General features: G+C 40.0%; 1 protein-coding gene across 5 annotated transcripts in view; it reads left to right on the forward strand.

Moving 5' to 3' along the window:
- Positions 1 to 464: 464 nt before the first annotated feature.
- The window catches only part of TRPC6 (transient receptor potential cation channel subfamily C member 6), a 77,088-nt gene continuing 57,903 nt past the window's right edge, over positions 465 to 19,649 (forward strand). For 2 of the 5 annotated variants that reach the window (XM_075061716.1, XM_075061718.1), the window contains exons 1-3: positions 475 to 1,244; positions 7,096 to 7,281; positions 11,303 to 11,467. In XM_075061716.1, coding sequence (XP_074917817.1) covers positions 558 to 1,244; positions 7,096 to 7,281; positions 11,303 to 11,467 — 1,038 coding nt within the window. In that variant the 5' untranslated portion in view covers positions 475 to 557. Of the gene's footprint in view, positions 1,245 to 7,095; positions 7,282 to 11,302; positions 11,468 to 19,649 lie in introns of all 5 variants that reach the window. The other 3 variants (XM_075061720.1, XM_075061717.1, XM_075061719.1) reach the window with 3 other exon arrangements.

Genomic DNA, 19,649 nt, shown 5'->3' on the forward strand with positions numbered 1-19,649 from the left:
GATGTTTGCCTGTTATCTATAGAATTAAAGCAAATAATGGAAAGTACTGGAAAGAAAGACCATGGTTCCCAAGCTGCGGTAACTACACTGTCTTTATAGTCGTTACTCCAGATTTACACTGGTGTAACTGAGAGCAGAATTTGGTTCAGTTTCTCTTTCTTAATTCAGATGTGATAACTGTGGGTGAGGAAAAGAAGGAAAAGAAGTGGAGTCTTGAGATAGGAGTAAACTATGGGATCCTCCACTGAAGCGGAGAGTAATAAAGGTATCCATTCCAGACCTGTATAGCTATAATGATTATACAGTGCAGTAAAGTAAGCTTTATGGTCTCACTTCTGCATTAAAAAGTGCACAGCAGATAACTGATGGGAATTTTTTTTTTAGTATTAAGATTTGTGTCCTCCCTAAGGGTAGGTTAAAAATGTATTTTGCATATGAAAGCATTAATGATATCTCTCTTTCCATGCAGTCGAGGTACTGAGAATAGGCTAGCACTTCGACGACAGACCATACTCCGGGAGAAGGGCAGAAGGCTGGCCAATCGAGGCCCAGCGTACATGTTTAATGATCGTTCCACAAGCCTTTCTCTTGATGAGGAGCGTTTTTTGGATGCAGCAGAATATGGGAATATTCCCGTGATTCGTAAAATGCTGGAAGAGTGTACTTCACTAAATGTGAACTGTGTGGACTACATGGGACAGAATGCTTTGCAGCTCGCAGTCGGCAATGAGCATCTAGAGATTACAGAACTTTTACTGAAGAAGGAGAACCTCTCCCGGGTTGGGGATGCCTTGCTGTTGGCTATTAGTAAAGGTTATATTCGGATAGTGGAAGCCATCCTAAATCATCCTGCATTCGCTGAAGGCAAGAGACTTGCATTAAGTCCCAGCCAATCAGAATTCCAGCATGATGACTTTTATGCATACGATGAGGATGGAACCCGGTTCTCCCATGATGTTACCCCAATCATTCTGGCTGCTCACTGCCATGAATATGAAATTGTCCACACCCTTCTGAGAAAAGGTGCTCGTATTGAAAGGCCACATGACTATTTCTGCAAATGCAGTGAGTGCAGTGAGAAGCAAAAACATGACTCTTTCAGCCATTCTAGGTCCAGAATCAATGCCTACAAAGGTCTGGCGAGCCCTGCGTACCTCTCCTTATCCAGTGAAGACCCGGTAATGACTGCCTTAGAACTTAGCAATGAGCTGGCTGTACTTGCAAACATTGAAAAAGAATTCAAGGTAAGTGTATGGTCAACAGATTCTGATTTGTACAGAATTAGAGAAGTCAGTTAAATGTGCTCCCGATCGCCCCACTCCTCCTGGGGTAATAACTAGGAGAAACAATGTGGAGTGCTAATGGTAAGGACAGGTGATGCAGTGCATCAGAAATTGATGTGTTGCTCACACTCTGTTTGGCAGTTGCCAGATATTGAAGGAACATGGAGATTCTGGTACTCTTTCATCTGTGGAAGTGGTCATTTGGGGACAGGGCCATCATCACACACTGGCAGGGCAAAGTGAGGTAACTTGTACCTGTTTTGTGGATTGAGATCTTCAATCCCCAGGAGTCTGCTTACTGTCTATGCGGGCTACCAGTATTGCAATTCATAGTGTGGGGAATGGGGTGATAGCACTGAACGGGCTACTCCCCTTCTTGCACCGGTGAGTGGGGACTGGGCAACAAATGAGGGGAATGGGCACAACCTTGGCTTTACCCCCACTAGGCCTTGGCCCACTAAATTTGCACAGATGGGAAAATAAGCTGCTCCAGGGTTAGGAAGATGGTCGGCTGAGGCTGAGCATCCAGACAGTGTAAGTGCAGCACTGTGGTAAGTGCAGCACTGTTCCCTCATTGGGCCTCAGCAGCAGTTTCTACTTCCTTCTGTCCCCATCCCTGACTCCAAGCATGTTGCCAAATGAGGTCAGAGGGCTCTGATAGCCATTATATTTGTAGTTGTTCTGGTAGGACCCCCTTAGAGACTCAGTCTGGAGCTCCAGACTGTGAGGAGGAGGGCTTAAATTTACGTTATGTTAATTAGTCTTAATTTATGCTGATAAATGAATCGCCTGAGCTCCAGCCAGGATATAAGAGAGTTTGGTCATGGTGGGTGAAAGGGAACTAGAGGCTGGGACAGGGGAGGTTCTGCAGGAAAACCTTAGGAAGAGCATAGCTGTTTGAGTTTGTATGTTTTGTTATTGTGTGAGTTGTCACTAAGGTCAAAGACTGGGAAGTGGGCATGTATCGACAGCACATGCTAGATCTAATTCTGTTCCCAGTGGGGCCAGGATTTCACTCAGGCTATATCTACACTTGGTCGGTCATTTTGCTGTGAGAATAAAATAAAATAATAATAACAATAATGAAACAATGAATTCACACTCCTGTGACTCTTTTGGGTAATGTTGATTGCTAATTTAGCTCCTGAACCACTGAGATCTGAGTATTACTGCTCTAAACCATCCCTCCTGTTTCTGACTCCCATCACTTTGTGCTACAGCCTTACACCTATGGGCAGCGGATTTACAGATATCAACCTCTATATAAATAATAGACTAAAAATATTTGAACATTCATGAGTATTTATCCTGCAGAATGGTGTGCTATTTCAAATCATTATTTGATAGGCAAAACTATCCATCGGTAACTGAGTTGCTGTGTACTGGGGCTTTCCACAGCAGCTGGGCAACACTACCCTTCTTTCTAGGATATAAGCCATCAAAACACCTGTGCTGCTGCTGCAGCCACCTGAAGGTTTCATTAGCATCCATGGCTGGTACATAGCACAGGGTAGAGGATGGATAAGTCTACATAGTAAAAGTGGCACCAACTTAGTACACATGGTCCTCCCTCTTTCACACTCAAAGTATGCTTACATCACTAGCCACACTGGGTATGTCTACCCTGCAATTAAAAACTGTACCAGCTGACTCAGGCTCGTGGCTCTTGGGCTCAGAGGCTGCTTAATTGTGGTGTAGATATTTGGGCTTGGGTTGCAGCCTGAGCTCTGGAACCCTCTCACCTCGCAGGGTTGTAGAGGCCAGGCTCTAGTCTGAGCCTGAAAGTCTACACTGCAATTAAACAGCTTCTTAGCCCAAGTCCCGTGAGCCTAAGTCAGCTTACTGGCCAGCTGTGGTTTTTAATTTCAGCATAGACATTATTTACTCAGTGACATGATCATTCATTGAGTAAAAAGCATCACCCCATTTTTCAGTGTTGATGGATAAATATGGAATTTTATAAAAAGTAGAACAGAAATGCCCAAACACAACCTTCAGCTGGTGAAAATAAAGCAGATTTAAAAGTACAAAAACATTCTTTGGGGCAGGGAATGTCTGCTACTCTGTGTCTGTACTATGCCTAGTACAGTGGGGCCCCAGTCTTGGTTAGTCAGGGCATTACTGTAATAATGGATAATGCAAATGGGTAACACATGAATGGGGGTCCAAATGAACTGATCAAGAAACTGTTCTGGCAGTCCATCTCCAGAGTGAAGAACTCTTTCCTTTGCAAGGCTTGCAATTGTGCAGTCACAAGTTCAATTTTACACACCTGAGTATTCCAATATAAATCAAAGAGGCTACCCATAGGCATAAATGTATATATCAAACCAGAAAATATAGCTATGTACATATATCAGTCCAATTACTCAACAAGAGCAGGTTCTTTTTTGTCTACATTTTTAGAGAGGTTTGTTCCTTGGCTGAGTCCTTGAATGCCAGACATAAACCTAGATCAATTTACAAGGTCTAGTTATAAAAGGGCATACAGATATAATCCTAGCTATTGCAGCATAAGCAGTTGCACTCCAATATTGAAAAGTTCATCTTAGAGTTGAAGGCTAAACATGGATTTTAACCATCTGTCCTGACACTTTCAGGCAAAGAGAAAACACAACATCAATTTCAACCATAATCCTGGTGGAACAGACAAATTTAAAAAGAGATATTAGTCTCAAAACAAATTCTATTTGGTGTGCTACAGATTTAGGTTTTTAATTAATATCTATATATTTCCTTCTTGAGAGATATAAAATGGATGAATCTGCTTTCCACATCCATATTGGTATACAGCTTGTCATGCACTTGTAAATTTTTGTGCTTGGCTTCTGGCATCTTCTTTTGAGAGAAAGCACCTTAATTTTCATTGCCACTTCATGACAGATTCAAGATACCTAGATTTAGATGACAAACCAGAGGTGTCAGAGCCATTTGTGCAGGAAGACAGGAGCCAAGAGCAGCTCCCTGTCACAGATAAATTGTGACTTTAGGCACAACCCTGAGCCAGGAGTGGAAGATAATCTGTGGAATCATAGAATCATAGAATATCAGGGTTGGAAGGGACCTCAGGAGGTCGTCTAGTCCAACCCCCTGCTCAAAGCAGGACCAATCCCCAACTATATCATCTCAGCCAGGGCTTTGTCAAGCCTGACCTTAAAAACCTCTGAGGAAGGAGATTCCATCACCTCCCTAGGTACTGTAACCCATTNCACCCTCCTAGTGAAAAAGTTTTTCCTAATATCCAACCTAAACCTCCCCCACTGCAACTTGAGACCATTACTCCTTGTTCTGTCATCTGGTACCACTGAGAACAGTCTAGATCCATCCTCTTCGGAACCCCCTTTCAGGTAGTTGAAAGCCGCTATCAAATCGTCCCTCATCTCTTCTCTTCTGCAGACTGAACAATTCCAGTTCCCTCAGTCTCTCCTCATAAGTCATGTGCTCCAGCTCCCTAATCATTTTTGTTGCCCTCTGCTGGATTTTTCCAATTCTTCCACAGCGTTCTTATAGTGTAGGGTCCAAAACTGGACACAGTACTCCAGATAAGGCCTCATCAATGCCAAATAGAGGGGAAGGATCAATCCCTCAATCTGCTGGCAATGCTCCTACTTATACAGCCCAAAATGCCATTAGCCTTCCTGGCAACAAGGGCACACTGTTGACTCATAGGTCCTTTTCTGCAGTAGCCCCAGAAAGCACTGCATCCCACAAGCACCCCTGTGAGTCATATTTCTTTCCCTACTTCCCCCTTTCTCTGGTGGGAGGTGGTAATGCTGTTAACCTTTGTAACCTTATCTATAGTTATGGGTTACTTTAACCAGTTACCCACCTAAAGGTGAGGGTTGACACCTACTTTAATCTATGAGAGTTCAGCCCCCAGGATTGACTACAGTAGTGAGGTTATCAATTGAAGGGGTAGGGGTGGTCTATGATGCACAACAGAGACTACATAGTTCTCTTTCTATAATAATTACTTTTATTAGCCAACCAAACAATACACACACTGCAGTCTGGTAAAGGAGAGAGAGACCAATGCAGAATGCATAATATTTCTATTACTCACAATAGGCCTCATCCTCATCACCAGTGGTCGGCATCCTCGTGTCTCCCCTCTGCACCAGGGCACTCAGGCCAGGACACAGATTTTTGCATGTGTTATGCTGACAGTCATCAGGCTTCATACATATTTGTGAAGGTTTTTCCTTTTCATTATTTGACCTACCACACTTTTGGGGTATCCCGTTTTTCATAGGCTAACTTGATAATTCCCCGTACACTCTATACTATTTTCATTACCGTATCACCATAGTAGCAAGCAGTTGGTTACCTTAAGGAAGTCCCTAACGTTTTATCCCAGCTACCAATGGTCATCTTGTGGTGTCTGTCTATGTGTAGGCAGCGTTATCCAAACTTAGCAGTTATTTTCAAAATATCAGCATATCACAGACAAGCTCAGCAGGTATATTATTAATTTAGTTATGCTAACTTCTTTTAAAAGTGGGGAGAGATAGCTCAGTGGTTTGAGCATTGGCCTGCTAAATCTAGTGTTGTGAGTTCAATCCTTGAAGGGGCCATTTAAGGATCTGGGGCAAAAATCTGTTTGGGGATTGGTCCTGGTTTGAGTAGGGGGTTGGTCCCCTTTCTAACCCTGATATTGTAAGCCTTAATTTGGCTAAGCTAAATATCTTACAGGCCTGAGGACTCTAGACCCTGTGTTATAACATTAATTAATACTTATATTTCACCTCTGTATCCTGATACCTTTTATCCTTGGCTACACCTTCAAGTTATATGAATTGGAAATTGCAAAAACAGTAACAGTATTCCCAAATTCTACCATGACCCCACCATTGGCTCATTGTGAGACCAACTTAACTTCTGTTCTTCAAGAATGTGGGTCACACTGTGGCTCTGTTTTGGAAAGCACTGACTGAGGAAAGGATTTAGTGGACAAGATGGATAACCAATTGAACATTAGCTCACAGTTTGATGATATTCTTGGGTGTGTATGCAGGGAGATATTGAGTATCAGTAGAGAGCTGTTACCACCACTGCATATAGAATAAATGAAACCATTACTGTACTGTTCAAGTTCTGATGCCGTACTTTTAAAAGGATGTTGAAAATTGAAAAAGCTTCAGAGAAGATCTACAACAATGATTTAAATTCTGGAAAACTACCTTACAGTGAGAGACAAAGGAAACATAATCTATTTAGATTTTCCCAGAGAAGGCTGAGAGTTTATTTGCTGATAGTTTGTAATTACCTCCATGAGGAGAAGATTTTTGATCGTAGAGAGCTTGTTAATCTAGCAAACACAGGCATACCAAGTTGCAATGGCTTGAAACTGAGGCAAGACCACTTCAGACTAGAAATTAGGAGGAGCTGTTTTTATGGCTTGTGTTCTGCAGGAAGTTTGCCTAGGTAGTCATAATGGCCCCTGCCTGCTGGCCTTATAATCCATGAATTGATGGGCTGAATTCTCCATAGTTAAATTAATGCAAACTGACTGATTTAAAAGAGAGAATTTAACTTTATATATTTTTGGTTTCACATCACAAAAAATGGGGGAAATAATATCTATTTCAGAGGGATATTGTGTGTCTTAATTTATAATGTTCATAAAGAATTTTGAGAACTACAAATAAAAGGAGTATATACATGCCCATTGCTTTTCTTCTTGTTCCTCTCCTGTGGCTAGTTCGTAAATAGTCACTTAGAAAGTCAACTTTTAGCACTTGAAGGAGTAAAATGGTTTCTCATGGGTTATGTGTAAATAGCTATTAATTTTCTTTTTTCTCTCTCTCTTCAGAATGATTACAAAAAATTGTCTATGCAATGCAAGGATTTTGTAGTTGGACTTCTCGATTTGTGCAGAAATACTGAAGAAGTGGAAGCTATTTTGAACGGAGATGTGGAGATGAGCCATAGTAGTGGAGAACGTGGTCGTCCCAGTCTTAGCCGCTTAAAACTTGCCATTAAGTATGAAGTCAAAAAAGTAAGCCCTGGTATTAATAAAGTAGTAGTTTAAATGAGTGGCCATGTTATTAACTCATATTACCATTCATTATTTGTATTATGGCAGCACCCAGAGGCTCCAGTCAGGATCCAGGTCCCATTGCAGTGAATGCTGTGCAAACATACAATAAGAGTCCCTGCCCCAAAGTACTTACTGTCTTAATAAACACCAGAGATAAAAGGTGTATGCAGCACACAAGGAGGTAACAGTAATAGTAACATATGGTTACTTGAACTAGCTGTGTACATTATTTGCAGACTTTGCATTTATTTTTTTCACCAGTGAGAGATAATTAATCCATCTTCTAAAACAAAATCATTGAATATAATTAATGAAAATGTACAATGTAGCATATTGGCCCTATAATAAAAAATACATCTTTATGTCAAACTATTCACAGAGGATTTGCCTCCTGAGAAAGGCCAATTTTTATTTGCTCTAAGAAATTTGAAAGACATATGCAAAATAGGTTGCTTACAAAATATCAGAATTTATCAGCATTGATGGTCTGGGGATCTGTCTGGAAGCCATGCATAGGCTTCAGCTTGGTTAGAACCATGGTCACCAGTCTCCTAAATGACCTGAGCTGGAATGAATATATCATCTCCATGCTATGGTCGCTTCATCAGCTCTTAGTTCACTTCTGTTGCCAGTTTAAGGCCTTGGTCTGGATCTTGAATGCACTCAGTACGTCAGGACCCAACTACATTAGTAGCTGCTTCTCCACCTTTACTCATTTGGATAATTATGCTTCTCTTGGACAGTGAAGCTCATAATGTCCAGGACGAAGTATGTGTGAACCAGAGATAAAGTTTTTTTAGTCAAAGGGATTTACCTGTTGAATTAACTTCTAAAGGGGATTAGACTAATGCAGAATCTGACCATTTTCAGAGCAAGCTGTAAGACCTATGATCAGGGGCAGCTCTATGTTTTTTGCCATCCCAAGCACGACAGTCAGGCAGCCTTTGGTGGCGTGCCTGTGGGCAGTCCACAGTCACGTGGACTTGGCAGTGTTTCTGCGGGGTGATCTGCCGGTCCTGCGGCTTCGGCATACCCACCGCCGAATTGCCGCCGAAACTGTGGGACCAACAGACCTCCCGCAGGTACGCCACCAAAGGCCGCCTGACTGCCACCCTCACGGTGACTGGCCATCTGGAGCCACCCCTGCCTATGATAAAGCTTTCCCACCATGACAAAAAAGAATTACATCTGCACAGTGAAAAACAAATAAAACTCACCAACATCCAATAACCAGGAAAAGTAGAAAAAATGGAATTCTATGATGTCCAATAGGGACCCACTGTACCCATCCAGTTTATCTGGGCAGAAATAGAGTCCTTTTATGCAGATCTAATTGATCTGTTTCTTTTGGAAAATCCTAAAATAGTTAAGTGTGTACATGGTGTGCATGGATAGAGTTTGAACTGTTATTGAACAATGTCACCTACATATTAAACATGGAGGGGTTTTATTTCATCATTAGTCATTTACTCTCTCTACTTACCCCTACTTTTTTTCTTTAGCAGACATCAGTTCTGATTTTGCCACCTTTTAATTTGGAAAATTTCTATTGTAAAACTCTGACTTCTTGAGTAAATATTACAAGTTTGGGCTTATAGTTTATTACAGACCAGGCAAAGAAAATTTCATCATCCATTTATACCTTCGTTTCCAGTACACCTTTTACAATGTCACAGAGCTTGGATGGAAAAGAGGGTTGTGTTCTACACTTCCCAGTTTTACAGAATTGGTGTACTTGACCTCGTTGCCATAGCATGATTAGGAACAATTAGTGACTGCCTGCACCAGTAACTGCTGTTCCTCATTTTCAATAAAAGAACTGATATTTTTCATGTGAACATTTTGTGTATTCCTTGTTTCATGACTGAAAATTGTATATTGTCATCTACAGTACAGGACACAAAGGCAAAAACTTTTAGGGCATCAGAAATGAGAACATCAGGAATATAAATGTCAGCAGACTTTGTAGCTATTCCCAATACAATGAACTGGGAACAGGTATATTTATATTTTAAAAAAGAGAAAGACACACCCTACCAACTCTCCCCTGCCCCCACTCCACTGCAAATGCTTTTCCATCTGGGGAGAGCACAAGCAACACATGACAGATGTGTAGTCACCTTGCTTAATGCACTATGAGGAAGTGCTCAGATATCTTGGTGTTAAGCATGGTATAAAAGCCTGAATAGAATAGAATAGATCCAGTTAGTTCCTGTGCATTATGCTCAGATTGAGGCTGATTCTTTGTTACTTAATACTGTCTAAATGCCACAGTAATATCTTTAAAATAATGGTAAATGATAGTCACTAATAATTATTATTTATAATGTGGACTTCTCAATATATGACTTCTTTAATGCCTTTCATGGTCCCGGATTTTCTAGAGCTAGATGGAGAATATGTACCCATTTGAAATATGAACGTTGCAGTTTGTAAAATTAAGGTCAGATAAGTGACTATAGTGTTTGGAGATTCATGTTGTGCTATACTATGTAATCCATATGCTCGTACTACAGTTTAGAACATCCAGGGAAAAAAGATATGTCCGTGTAAGTACATTATTTAAGAACAGAGGGTGACTTCTGCTTGCCTAGGAGAGGTACACTGACTTTACATATATTTTATACTTGCCTCCAGGAGTGTTGTATGTGAGACAGGAGGTAATTTTCCTATTCTGTACTCAACACTGGTGAGGTGTCACATGGAGTACTGTGTCCTGTTTGGGGCACCACACTAAGAAAGATACGGACAAATTAGAATGTGTGCAGAGGAGAGCAACAAAAATGCTAAAAAGCTGAGAAACCATGACCTATGAGGAATGGTTAGAAAGACTGGGCATAAAGAGGTTGGCGATCAGTTGTCTTATGTTCATTGAAGGTAGGACAAGAGGTAATGGGCTTTATCTACAGTGAGGGACATTTAGGTTAGATATTAGGAAAAACTTCCAAACTATAAGGATAGTTAAGTACTGGAATAGGCTTCTAATGGAGATTGTGGAACCTCTGTCATTCAAGGCTTGCAAAAACAGCTTTTTAAGAACAGACAAACATTGTTTAGAGATGGTCTTGATGTACTTGATCCAGCCTTAGTCTGTGGGGATGGACTAGATGACCTCTCAAGTTCCCTTCCAGACCTAAGTTGCTCTGATTCTGCATGCTTCGCTTTTAATTGTATTTTGATGAGACATTTTCCTGGCATGAAGTCTTTTGTGAAAAATTGCAGTGTAATAATCACTGGCATGAAAGGATTACCGATAGAAATCATGATTTTTTTCTCAACTTGAATTATTTTGAGGGATGCAGAGACCTGACATTCCTAAAATTATTCACATTGGAGTCTCTTGGTGTAGAAAGACTCCATAGTGACCCCGATGCCAGGCCAGATCCTGATGCCACTGAAGTCAATGGGAACATTGCCATAGACTGTAATGGGACAAGGATTTAGATTGATGTTTTAAAATTCATTATACTCATCAGTATTCTCACTTTGCAATAAAATAGCGTTTAAACTGTGAATAGAACAATTCAATTCAGTGTCTCATTTCTTTTTTTTTCCTTTTCACATGATTATATTGCAATGAAATAGTATAAAACAGTGTTGACATACCTTTGAGATGAAGTTAAAGGCATAGGCAAAGGCATTCAAATGTGAACAGGTGAAATGAAATTTCCCCTAGTTTGAAGAATGAGTTGGGTTTTTCTTAAGTTTTAACTAGCCACACATACTCAAGTGTGACTTTAGGACCAGTTTAGCCAAAATTCCTGCCATGAATAGCAGTTTGCCTACATTCTAGGGAGATTATGCTTATCAAAAAGAGCAGATTGCTCTTTTATACTACTGTACACTCTGATAGTGTTCTGAATATTAGCTGACTTGTTGTTATTCCTACATTCTACATCCTTTTCAGATGGCTAACATTTTATTTAATGGCATTCTGACAATACTGTTCCTTTGTTGTGTTCCTTTTTTTTTGTCATAGTTTGTAGCACATCCAAACTGCCAGCAACAACTTCTCTCAATCTGGTATGAGAATCTCTCAGGTTTACGTCAGCAGACCATGGCAGTGAAGTTTCTAGTTGTTCTTGCAGTTGCAGTAGGGCTGCCATTCCTGTCAGTGGTTTATTGGATTGCTCCATGCAGCAAGGTTAGTCTGTATAGTCTTGTAAAAGCATCTGCATGCAAGTTTCTAATTTGGCAAAGATGAAACATATTTATAAATTATTGATGCACTTAGCAAAGCTTCAGTGTTGTGTTATTTAATGCCACATTGTAATGGAATAGCTGCAGGATTACACACTCAAACATTCACAATTAAATAAAAGTAAAAGCATCATGTGGAATATAATGAATACTAAATGAAAAAATGATCAGAGAGGGAAGGAAGTATTGCAATGTAGAAACAGTGATATCAAAACAATGAATCAAAGTACTCTCCATTTTGTTGCTGTGCTGTTAAATATATAGTAGCTAGATTATTTAACAAAAACTAATTAATACATTTATGGGGCTTGATGGATGAACATTACAAAACAATTAATACTTGTTTAGTGAGAAATTGCCCATCAGAGTATTCAGACAGTGATAGCAGCAGAGAATCCTGTGGCACCTTATAGACTAACAGACGTGTTGCAGACAGTGATAGTAAGAACTGCAATAAGCAGGTTTTCTTCCTTCTCCCTTGTGTTATCCAGGTTGCTAGCTATTTACAAATAGGAATATGTTTATTATTCATAGAAAAATATGTGGCCCTGATTCTGATAAAATAAAGATAGGAACCAAATCATAACTGCATGTCAGAATAATATAATCTTCTTAAATTCACATCAAGCTAACACTACCATCATTAGAACCCACCTTGTACTAAAATTCAGAATTAAAACCACTTAGCTAGCTACCATCTTATGATTTCACACAGGATAAAATGTCACCTTTGTGTATATTTGCTGCCCACAAACCACCAATACAAATTGTCCAACTATCTGCCCAGCACAGATGTACACAGATGTGCCTGAAATTAATTATCTTCATGTGTTCCATTAATGTAGTGTGATGTCAATCTATTGAAGTGAATTAAACTATTCTGGGTACACTGGTGTAACTGAACTGAATTTAGCATGATATATTTTGAATGGAATTAAGGTTTGTATTAGAAAGCTATACACAGTGGATGAAATCCTGACCCCCACTGGCGTCAATGGGGTCAAGATTTCACCCCATAGTGTGGGTCTTCTCCACGGCCTTGACATGAAAAGATCCCTGGGATGAGCAAATGAAAGGCCTTAGAAAATTCAAACCACTTTTTAACACCGACACAATAAATTCTGTTTTTACCAAGAAAGCTGTGCTTAAATGACCATCTGATTGCATCTCTCACTGCTACAAGCTGAGGGCTTGTCAGGATAATGTTAAGGCTCATTTCATCTCATGAATTTTTTCAAAGCAGCCACGTGGTCTTTTCTGTGTGCATTTGCAAAACACTGTTACTTAGATTTGGCTTCTAGAGCTGAATGTCAGTTTGGATGATCGATGTTGCAGAATCAGTTTCCAACATAGATATGCCCAAACTCTCCCATCCCCTAGAATTTTGCTTTTGTTTAGAACATCTGTTTTAGCTGGTCACTGATTCAAAGTTTCCACCCTTGGGTATTTTAGTTCTCCTGCTGTCGTAACAGGTAAAGGGGACACTGTAAAGTTAAAATTATACGTTGTGAATAAACAAATGTATTTTGATTAACAACTTAGATTTTTAAAAGTATATCCAATTTCCGTAACTTGTTTGTTTGTTTGTTTAATTGCATTTCTCTCAGCCTGGACAATAAAATTCAATTTAGTCAGTTCCATTTTTGTTTATAGTCTCAAAGGTTTTTATAACACTTTTGTCTGTAAACATGCCTTGAGATTCATATTGTTTCAGCATTTCGGTTTCAAACATTGCATGGAAGTGTGTATTTGTTGTTTGGCTTTTGTTGTTGTTAAAAGCCCTTCTTTTTATTGGATTGTAAAATTGTTTTGATTGGTCTTTGGTTTTAGACAATCTGTTTCTGCATAGCTTTTTTTCTCAGGTTTCAATTGACAGCATCCCTTTAAAATTTAACCTCCTGTTCTGTTTTACAACTGTCTCCCCTCCTTGTAATATATCTATTTAATGATTTTGTTACATTTTATACTGTGAATTGGCAAGTTGGCCCTTTCCTTTCTAACTGTTACAGTTGTTGTGATTCATTTTTATTTTAGAGATATGCCTCTTTGTTTTTAATCATTAAAATAAAAATTACCTCCTTTGAGACCATATTGGAGTTTTCCTCTCCTTGCAGGGGATTTACCCTTGAAAACTAAAGGTCCCAGAGCAGTTCCAGGGGACTGAGAAACAGAATATTGGTCTTCTGACAGACTGATCTATGGATGGGAGGGTGGAATTTTGTAACATTTTTGTCCTGAACTATCTATGAAGTAGCCTCTAAGGCATCTTTTCTGGCTTTTATCCCATGGGTCATCTTGGTTTATAGATGTCCCACAACAGCTGAAGTGAGAGGGAAAATGACCACAGCACGTCAGGTGAAAATCCTAGTTTGAGTCTGATTCTTTATGACATAGAGATTTTTGAAATACTTATGCCATGGCTGTGAGAGAGGCAAAGCAATAGTTATTCAATCCATTGTTCTATTTCAAGGGACAGACAGTTTAGTTAATTTAAGTCACCTCCACCCAGTTGCTGAAATGAGTATCTCCTGTTGTGAGGAAATGTTTTTATGTTGCTGATAAAATTGAGTGAATTTGGTCAGAAATGCCCAACTCCTTGGAAATAAAGCAGATATTTGAGGGGGGAAAGTCACATTTTCTTTGCTTGACTTTCAGCCAGTTTCCCTTTCTGAAGTGTAGAAAGTGCTGGGAATACTTCAGCTGTCAACTTGCACTTGAGACTGATATTGTTGGCTTGTGAAGGCCAGTGGAGAAGTACTGTTGCCCTGTATCATTTTTAATTGAGAATATCAAAAAGGTTCAAGTGAGACAGCCCTCAGTATCTGCTCATATCTGAGGCCACTATTCTCAGGGTGGTATAACATAACTACATCTCCAGTCTGACGTGATTTATGTGTATGTGAAGCTGGTAAGGAGAGTTAGTGAGGAGACATAGGCTCTGGTATCTTCAGTATAGAAATGACATACAACTTCAGACCTCCATCTACACTGATCCAGCTGGAGTGGTCATTTACATTTCTCAGTATCTAGGTGAGACTGGGACACAGATGAGTGTAAACTAGCTGAGACTCAATCCAGACAAGTTGGAGTGAGGCTGGTTGGCTGAGGGAAGCAATTGGAAGATGTGACAGGAGGGCATGTGTCCTGCATTTGTGGACTGGATTCCCAATAGGAGGGTCCAATTAGACACCCAGCTGCTCACAGAGGAGCTAGTTGCAGTTATGACTAGGTCAGCTTTCTTTCATTTCCAGATGACCTGGAGGCTATGCCCATTTATTTCAGCTGTGGTCCTTCTAACTGTCATTCATCCCTTTCTCACCTTGAAATTAGAGTGACATACTCTGCATGAGGCTACAATTTAAATCCATCCACGGAATGCAGCTGGTGCAGGTTTTGACACTTGCTTTTAAGTGGTGTGTCATTTTGTGAACATATTAAACTATTGCTCTCTGATTTCCATTTGCTGTTTTTTGGTTTCCAGGTTGATTTTTAAGGAACCTATTTTTTCCCGTAAAACCCTCTGGCACCTACCTATCTCAGAGGCGATATCTCTCCCTGTGACATAGTTCCACAGCTGTAATCAGTGGAGGCACCTAAGAAGGAGCTTTTTGGTGCAGGAGAGGAAGGCTGGTCCATTGGTTAGGGTATTAACCTGGGAATTTGAAGATGGGGGTTCAAGTCTCTACTTTTCCATAGACTTCCTGTCTGATAGTGAGCAAGACACTTAGGCCCAGATTTTTAAAGATATTTAGGAGTTGTGGTACCCAGCATTCCAATGTTAAACTACTTTAGAAGCCTAAATCTCCTTTCCAAAAGGGACTGGGCACTTCAGAATCAAAATCTTAGTGACAGTAGATGGGATTTAGTCTCCAAAGTGTCTAACTCCCTTTTGAGACTAGGATTTAGACTCCTAAATCAGTTAGATGTTGTAACGATGAGTGAAGCAGTGCCTAATAAATTTAAAAATATGCCCCTTAGCCTCTCTGTACCTCAGTTTCCCATCTCTAAAATGCGGACAAATAGAACTTTCTTACCTCACATAAAAGATTGTGAGGCATTCAGATATTACAGTATTGGGCATCACATAAGTACCTTAGATATTTTGGGCATTCTTTGTTAGGTCCTTGTAACTTTAGAACCCAATTTTCCACCTAGTCTATATGTAACTGCCCATGTTTGTTAACCTTCACGGCGCACTTGGCTGTAGGGAACTGAGGGATAGGGCAGGTTGGAGATTCCGATGCTGAGTTTGGTGGTGGAGTTTATTATATGTTTATGTTCACACTATTTCTGGGGTAGAGCCATCCATGAGTAAATGCCAGTCTGTTAAAGGATTAATTGTATTTTCAAGAGTTTGTCGAGGGCTTGGAGTAGGTGCTCTTTTAGGTATTTAATACATACAAATGTAAGTCAATATATAAGTTGTAGTCTATTGACTATGGTGTCTTTAGAAAAAAGAAAGTTACTTACAGATGGGCACTTCAAAAGTTCATTCTGCTTTTAGATATATTACTGGTTCCAGTGTTATTTTCTCTATTCAAAATGGAAAACATAGCAAAAATATCTCCAGAACCAAAGTGAATTTTGCAAGTGTGCCCACGCTGCCTGTATCTCTTGTCCTCAGATGATTGGTTTTACTGGATTACCCACACTCCTAAGAGCTCTGGATGTTCCCACCTGCCTTGTGCTGGAAGCTTGGGAATATTGATCCCTGTAAATGATGTCAGGACAGAACAGCAATTAGAGCTAGATTATAAGCTGTATGGGGTAGGGACAATGCCTTTTGATGTGTTTGGGGCTTGAGGGTGCTATTGTAATAAAAATGCATGATGATGATAGTGATTTTCTTTGGTTCGGGATGTTTATATATATCTTCTAGAATTCTGTGCTAAAAGTTTTAAAGTTTCTTCCCCCCTAAATATGTATCTTTCTCCTGTCATGTTTGTTAGCCTGAGCCATTATGAGAACAGGATCTTTTTGCTTTGTTTTATCCTTATCATTGTTGCAATAAATATACATGTCAGAGACTAGTGAAATAGGCATCCAGTTGCTGGCTCTGATAATAATAGAATCATATAAGTGCAGAACTGGAAGGGACCTCAATAGGCCATTTAGTACAGTCCCCTGCACTCAAGGCAGGACTATGTAATAATTAGATCATTCCTGACAGGAATGTCTAGTTTGTCTAACCTCCAGTGATGGAGGTTTCACAATCTCCCTAGGCAATTTGTTTCAGTGCTTAACTACCCTGCCAGGAAGTTTTTTCCTAATGTCCAATCTAAACCTCCCTTGCTGCAATTTAAGCCCATTGCTTCTTGTCCTATCCTCAGCGGTTAAGGAGAAACCTCCTCCCTGTAACAACATAGATTCATAGCCTTTATGGTCAGAATGGACCATCGTGGTCATCTAGTCTGAGGTCCTGCACATTGCAAGCCACAGACCCTCACTCACCCACTTCTGTAATAGACCTCTAATCTCTGGCTGAGTTACTGAGGTCCTCAAATCATGGTTGAAAGACTTCAAGTTACAAAGAATTCACCATTTACACTAGTTTAAACTTGCAAGTGACCCATCCCCATGCTGCAAGGGGGAAAAATTCCTTCCCAACCCCAAGTATAGCAATCAGTCAGATTGTGAGCATATGGGCAAGACCCAACCTTTTATGTACTTGAAAACTGTTATCATGTCCCCCTCTCAGTCTTCTCTTCACCAAACTAAACAAACCCATTTTTTTTTCAATCTTTCCTCACAAGTCAGATTTTCTAGACCTTTAATCACTTTTGTTGGTTTCCTCTGGACTTTCTTCAGTTTGTCCTCATCTTTCCTGAAATATGACACCCAGAACTGGACACAATACTCCAACTGAGGCCTTACCAGTGCAGAGAGTAGAGTGGAAGAATTACCGTGTATACTTGTTCATTAGCCCGTTCATTTATAAGCCAACCCCCCAAAAATGGATAGGTAAAAATAGCAAAAACTGTATGACCCTTTCATAAGCCAACCCTATCTTTCAGGGGCCAGCACATCCCATGGCCCACGCCACTTCCCGTTGCCCCCATTGGCCTGCAGTGCTGAACCGTGGCCAGTGGAAGCTGCAATCAGCCAAACCTGCGGACGCAGCAGGTGAACAAACCAGCCCAGCCTGCCAGAGTGCCAAAGGTTGCTGATCCCTGTATTAGATGTTCAATTCAATGATTCCATAGAGTTTAAAATCATCAAATTTTGGTGTAGACCCATTTATAAGCTGACTCCTGCTCTTTTATGAGTCACTTTTTACCAAAAATATTTGGCTTATGAACGAGTATGTACAGTACTTCTCCTGTCTTGACTTACAACGCTCCTGCTGAGACATCCTAGAATATGTTGTGATTTTTTTGCATAGTGTTACATATTAACTCTATTTAGCTTTTGTGATCTCACATGAACCTAGTGCCCTTCCCAATTTACTCCTCCCTAGGAAGTTCATTTCCTTTGTATGTGTGCAATGATTCCTTTCTATAATGACAAATTTATAGTCCGTCCTCTGCAATGTTAAAATTTGTAATTCTACATTCACTAATTAAATGCATCTGCCAGTTCTATAGCATAGCATATAATGCCTTTACACACTTTTATAGTTGTTTAATTGGACAATATGACCCACAATGTTGATCATCTATTTATACTACCAGTTCTTACTTCCCTTCAATTTCCATATCCTCAGTCACAGGTAATGATAATGATACAGCAGTATACTTTATATACACTTTCCACTCCAAGAAAATCCATTTTGCCACTTTACAAAGTGATATGTAGTTAATAGGAATTACCTCACCCTTTTGTCCACGAATGCAGCCCACCTCTGTGCTGAAACAGTCACGCTCTAAAGCTAACCAGGTACCAGCAGACGGTAATAACACAGAAAACGAACAGGGATTATAAAGATCAGGTATATCCAACTGAACACAGAAAAATTTGGTAGGGAAACGGAAACCATACTGGTCATTAGCAAAGTATGACATTTACATTTCAACCCAAACAAAACAAGACCATGGGGAAGTAATGGCCATAATGATCAGGAAGCTTAAGTATGTTACCAGAGGGCAGCACTTTCCAATCTAACGCCCCTTAACATACATGGAGACATTGATTCAGTAATGCTCAGCGGCAATACATCTTCTAACAGAATCGCTAATGCCAATTTCTTACAAGACCAATCTTCTGCCATTTTCTATACACAGTCCATAGTTTCATCCTTAGACCATACTTACTAAAATATTTTTTTTTCACATTTACACAAGTGCAAATTCATTCACTCCATTGACAACAGCATAACGAGAGGCAGAATTTGATCGTATCTTGTAGGATAGTATTTCTTTCATAAATTTTTGTATGGGTCACATTCTGTCCTCGTATTACATCTGAAGCAACCTCTAGTGTCTTTCAGCAGTGCGCAATGAAACTAGGGGCAGAAATCGTGGCATTATGGACTAAGTAATGAGCCAGCGCAGGAGTTTATGGCAACATAATGAGGTACCGAATATAAACCAAGATACTCACTGCAGATCATCATGGGCTGAGAGTTTAATCAGAGGTACATATTCTCGTCCATGGGGGAGACTATATTTCAAAAGCAATGTATGAAGTATATACAGCCCTCCTCTGCAACATGAGCTTTTCCCCATGTTGCAAAGAAGTGCATGTGAAAATGATAGGCATACCAGATCCAAAAGCCATGGTCAAATGGGAGACATTCTCAGGAAGACTGGAAGGGCAAAATATATGTGCCATCATAAAATGGAAAATAAGAACAACCTGGGGAATTTACAGACCACGTATCATTAAGTTCTGTGCCCAAGAAGATAATGGAGCAAATATTAAGATAATCAATTTGAAAACACTCTACGAAATCATTAGATGATAGTAACATGGATTGCAAGACGAATTAGTCAACATCCTGATGCTCTTTGACAGCGGACAGCCTTGTGGATAGTGGGGAAGTGGTAGATGTGGAATATCTTGACTTTAGTAAGCTTTTGATACTGACCGTCTCATAAACAATGAGGGAAATACAATCTAGATGGAGTACTGTAAGGTGAGTGCATAACTGGTTGGAAAATCGTTCAGGGAGTAGTTATCAGTGATTT

This window comes from Chelonoidis abingdonii, chromosome 1 (assembly GCF_003597395.2).
Source record: "Chelonoidis abingdonii isolate Lonesome George chromosome 1, CheloAbing_2.0, whole genome shotgun sequence".
Classification (NCBI taxonomy): domain Eukaryota; kingdom Metazoa; phylum Chordata; order Testudines; family Testudinidae; genus Chelonoidis; species Chelonoidis abingdonii.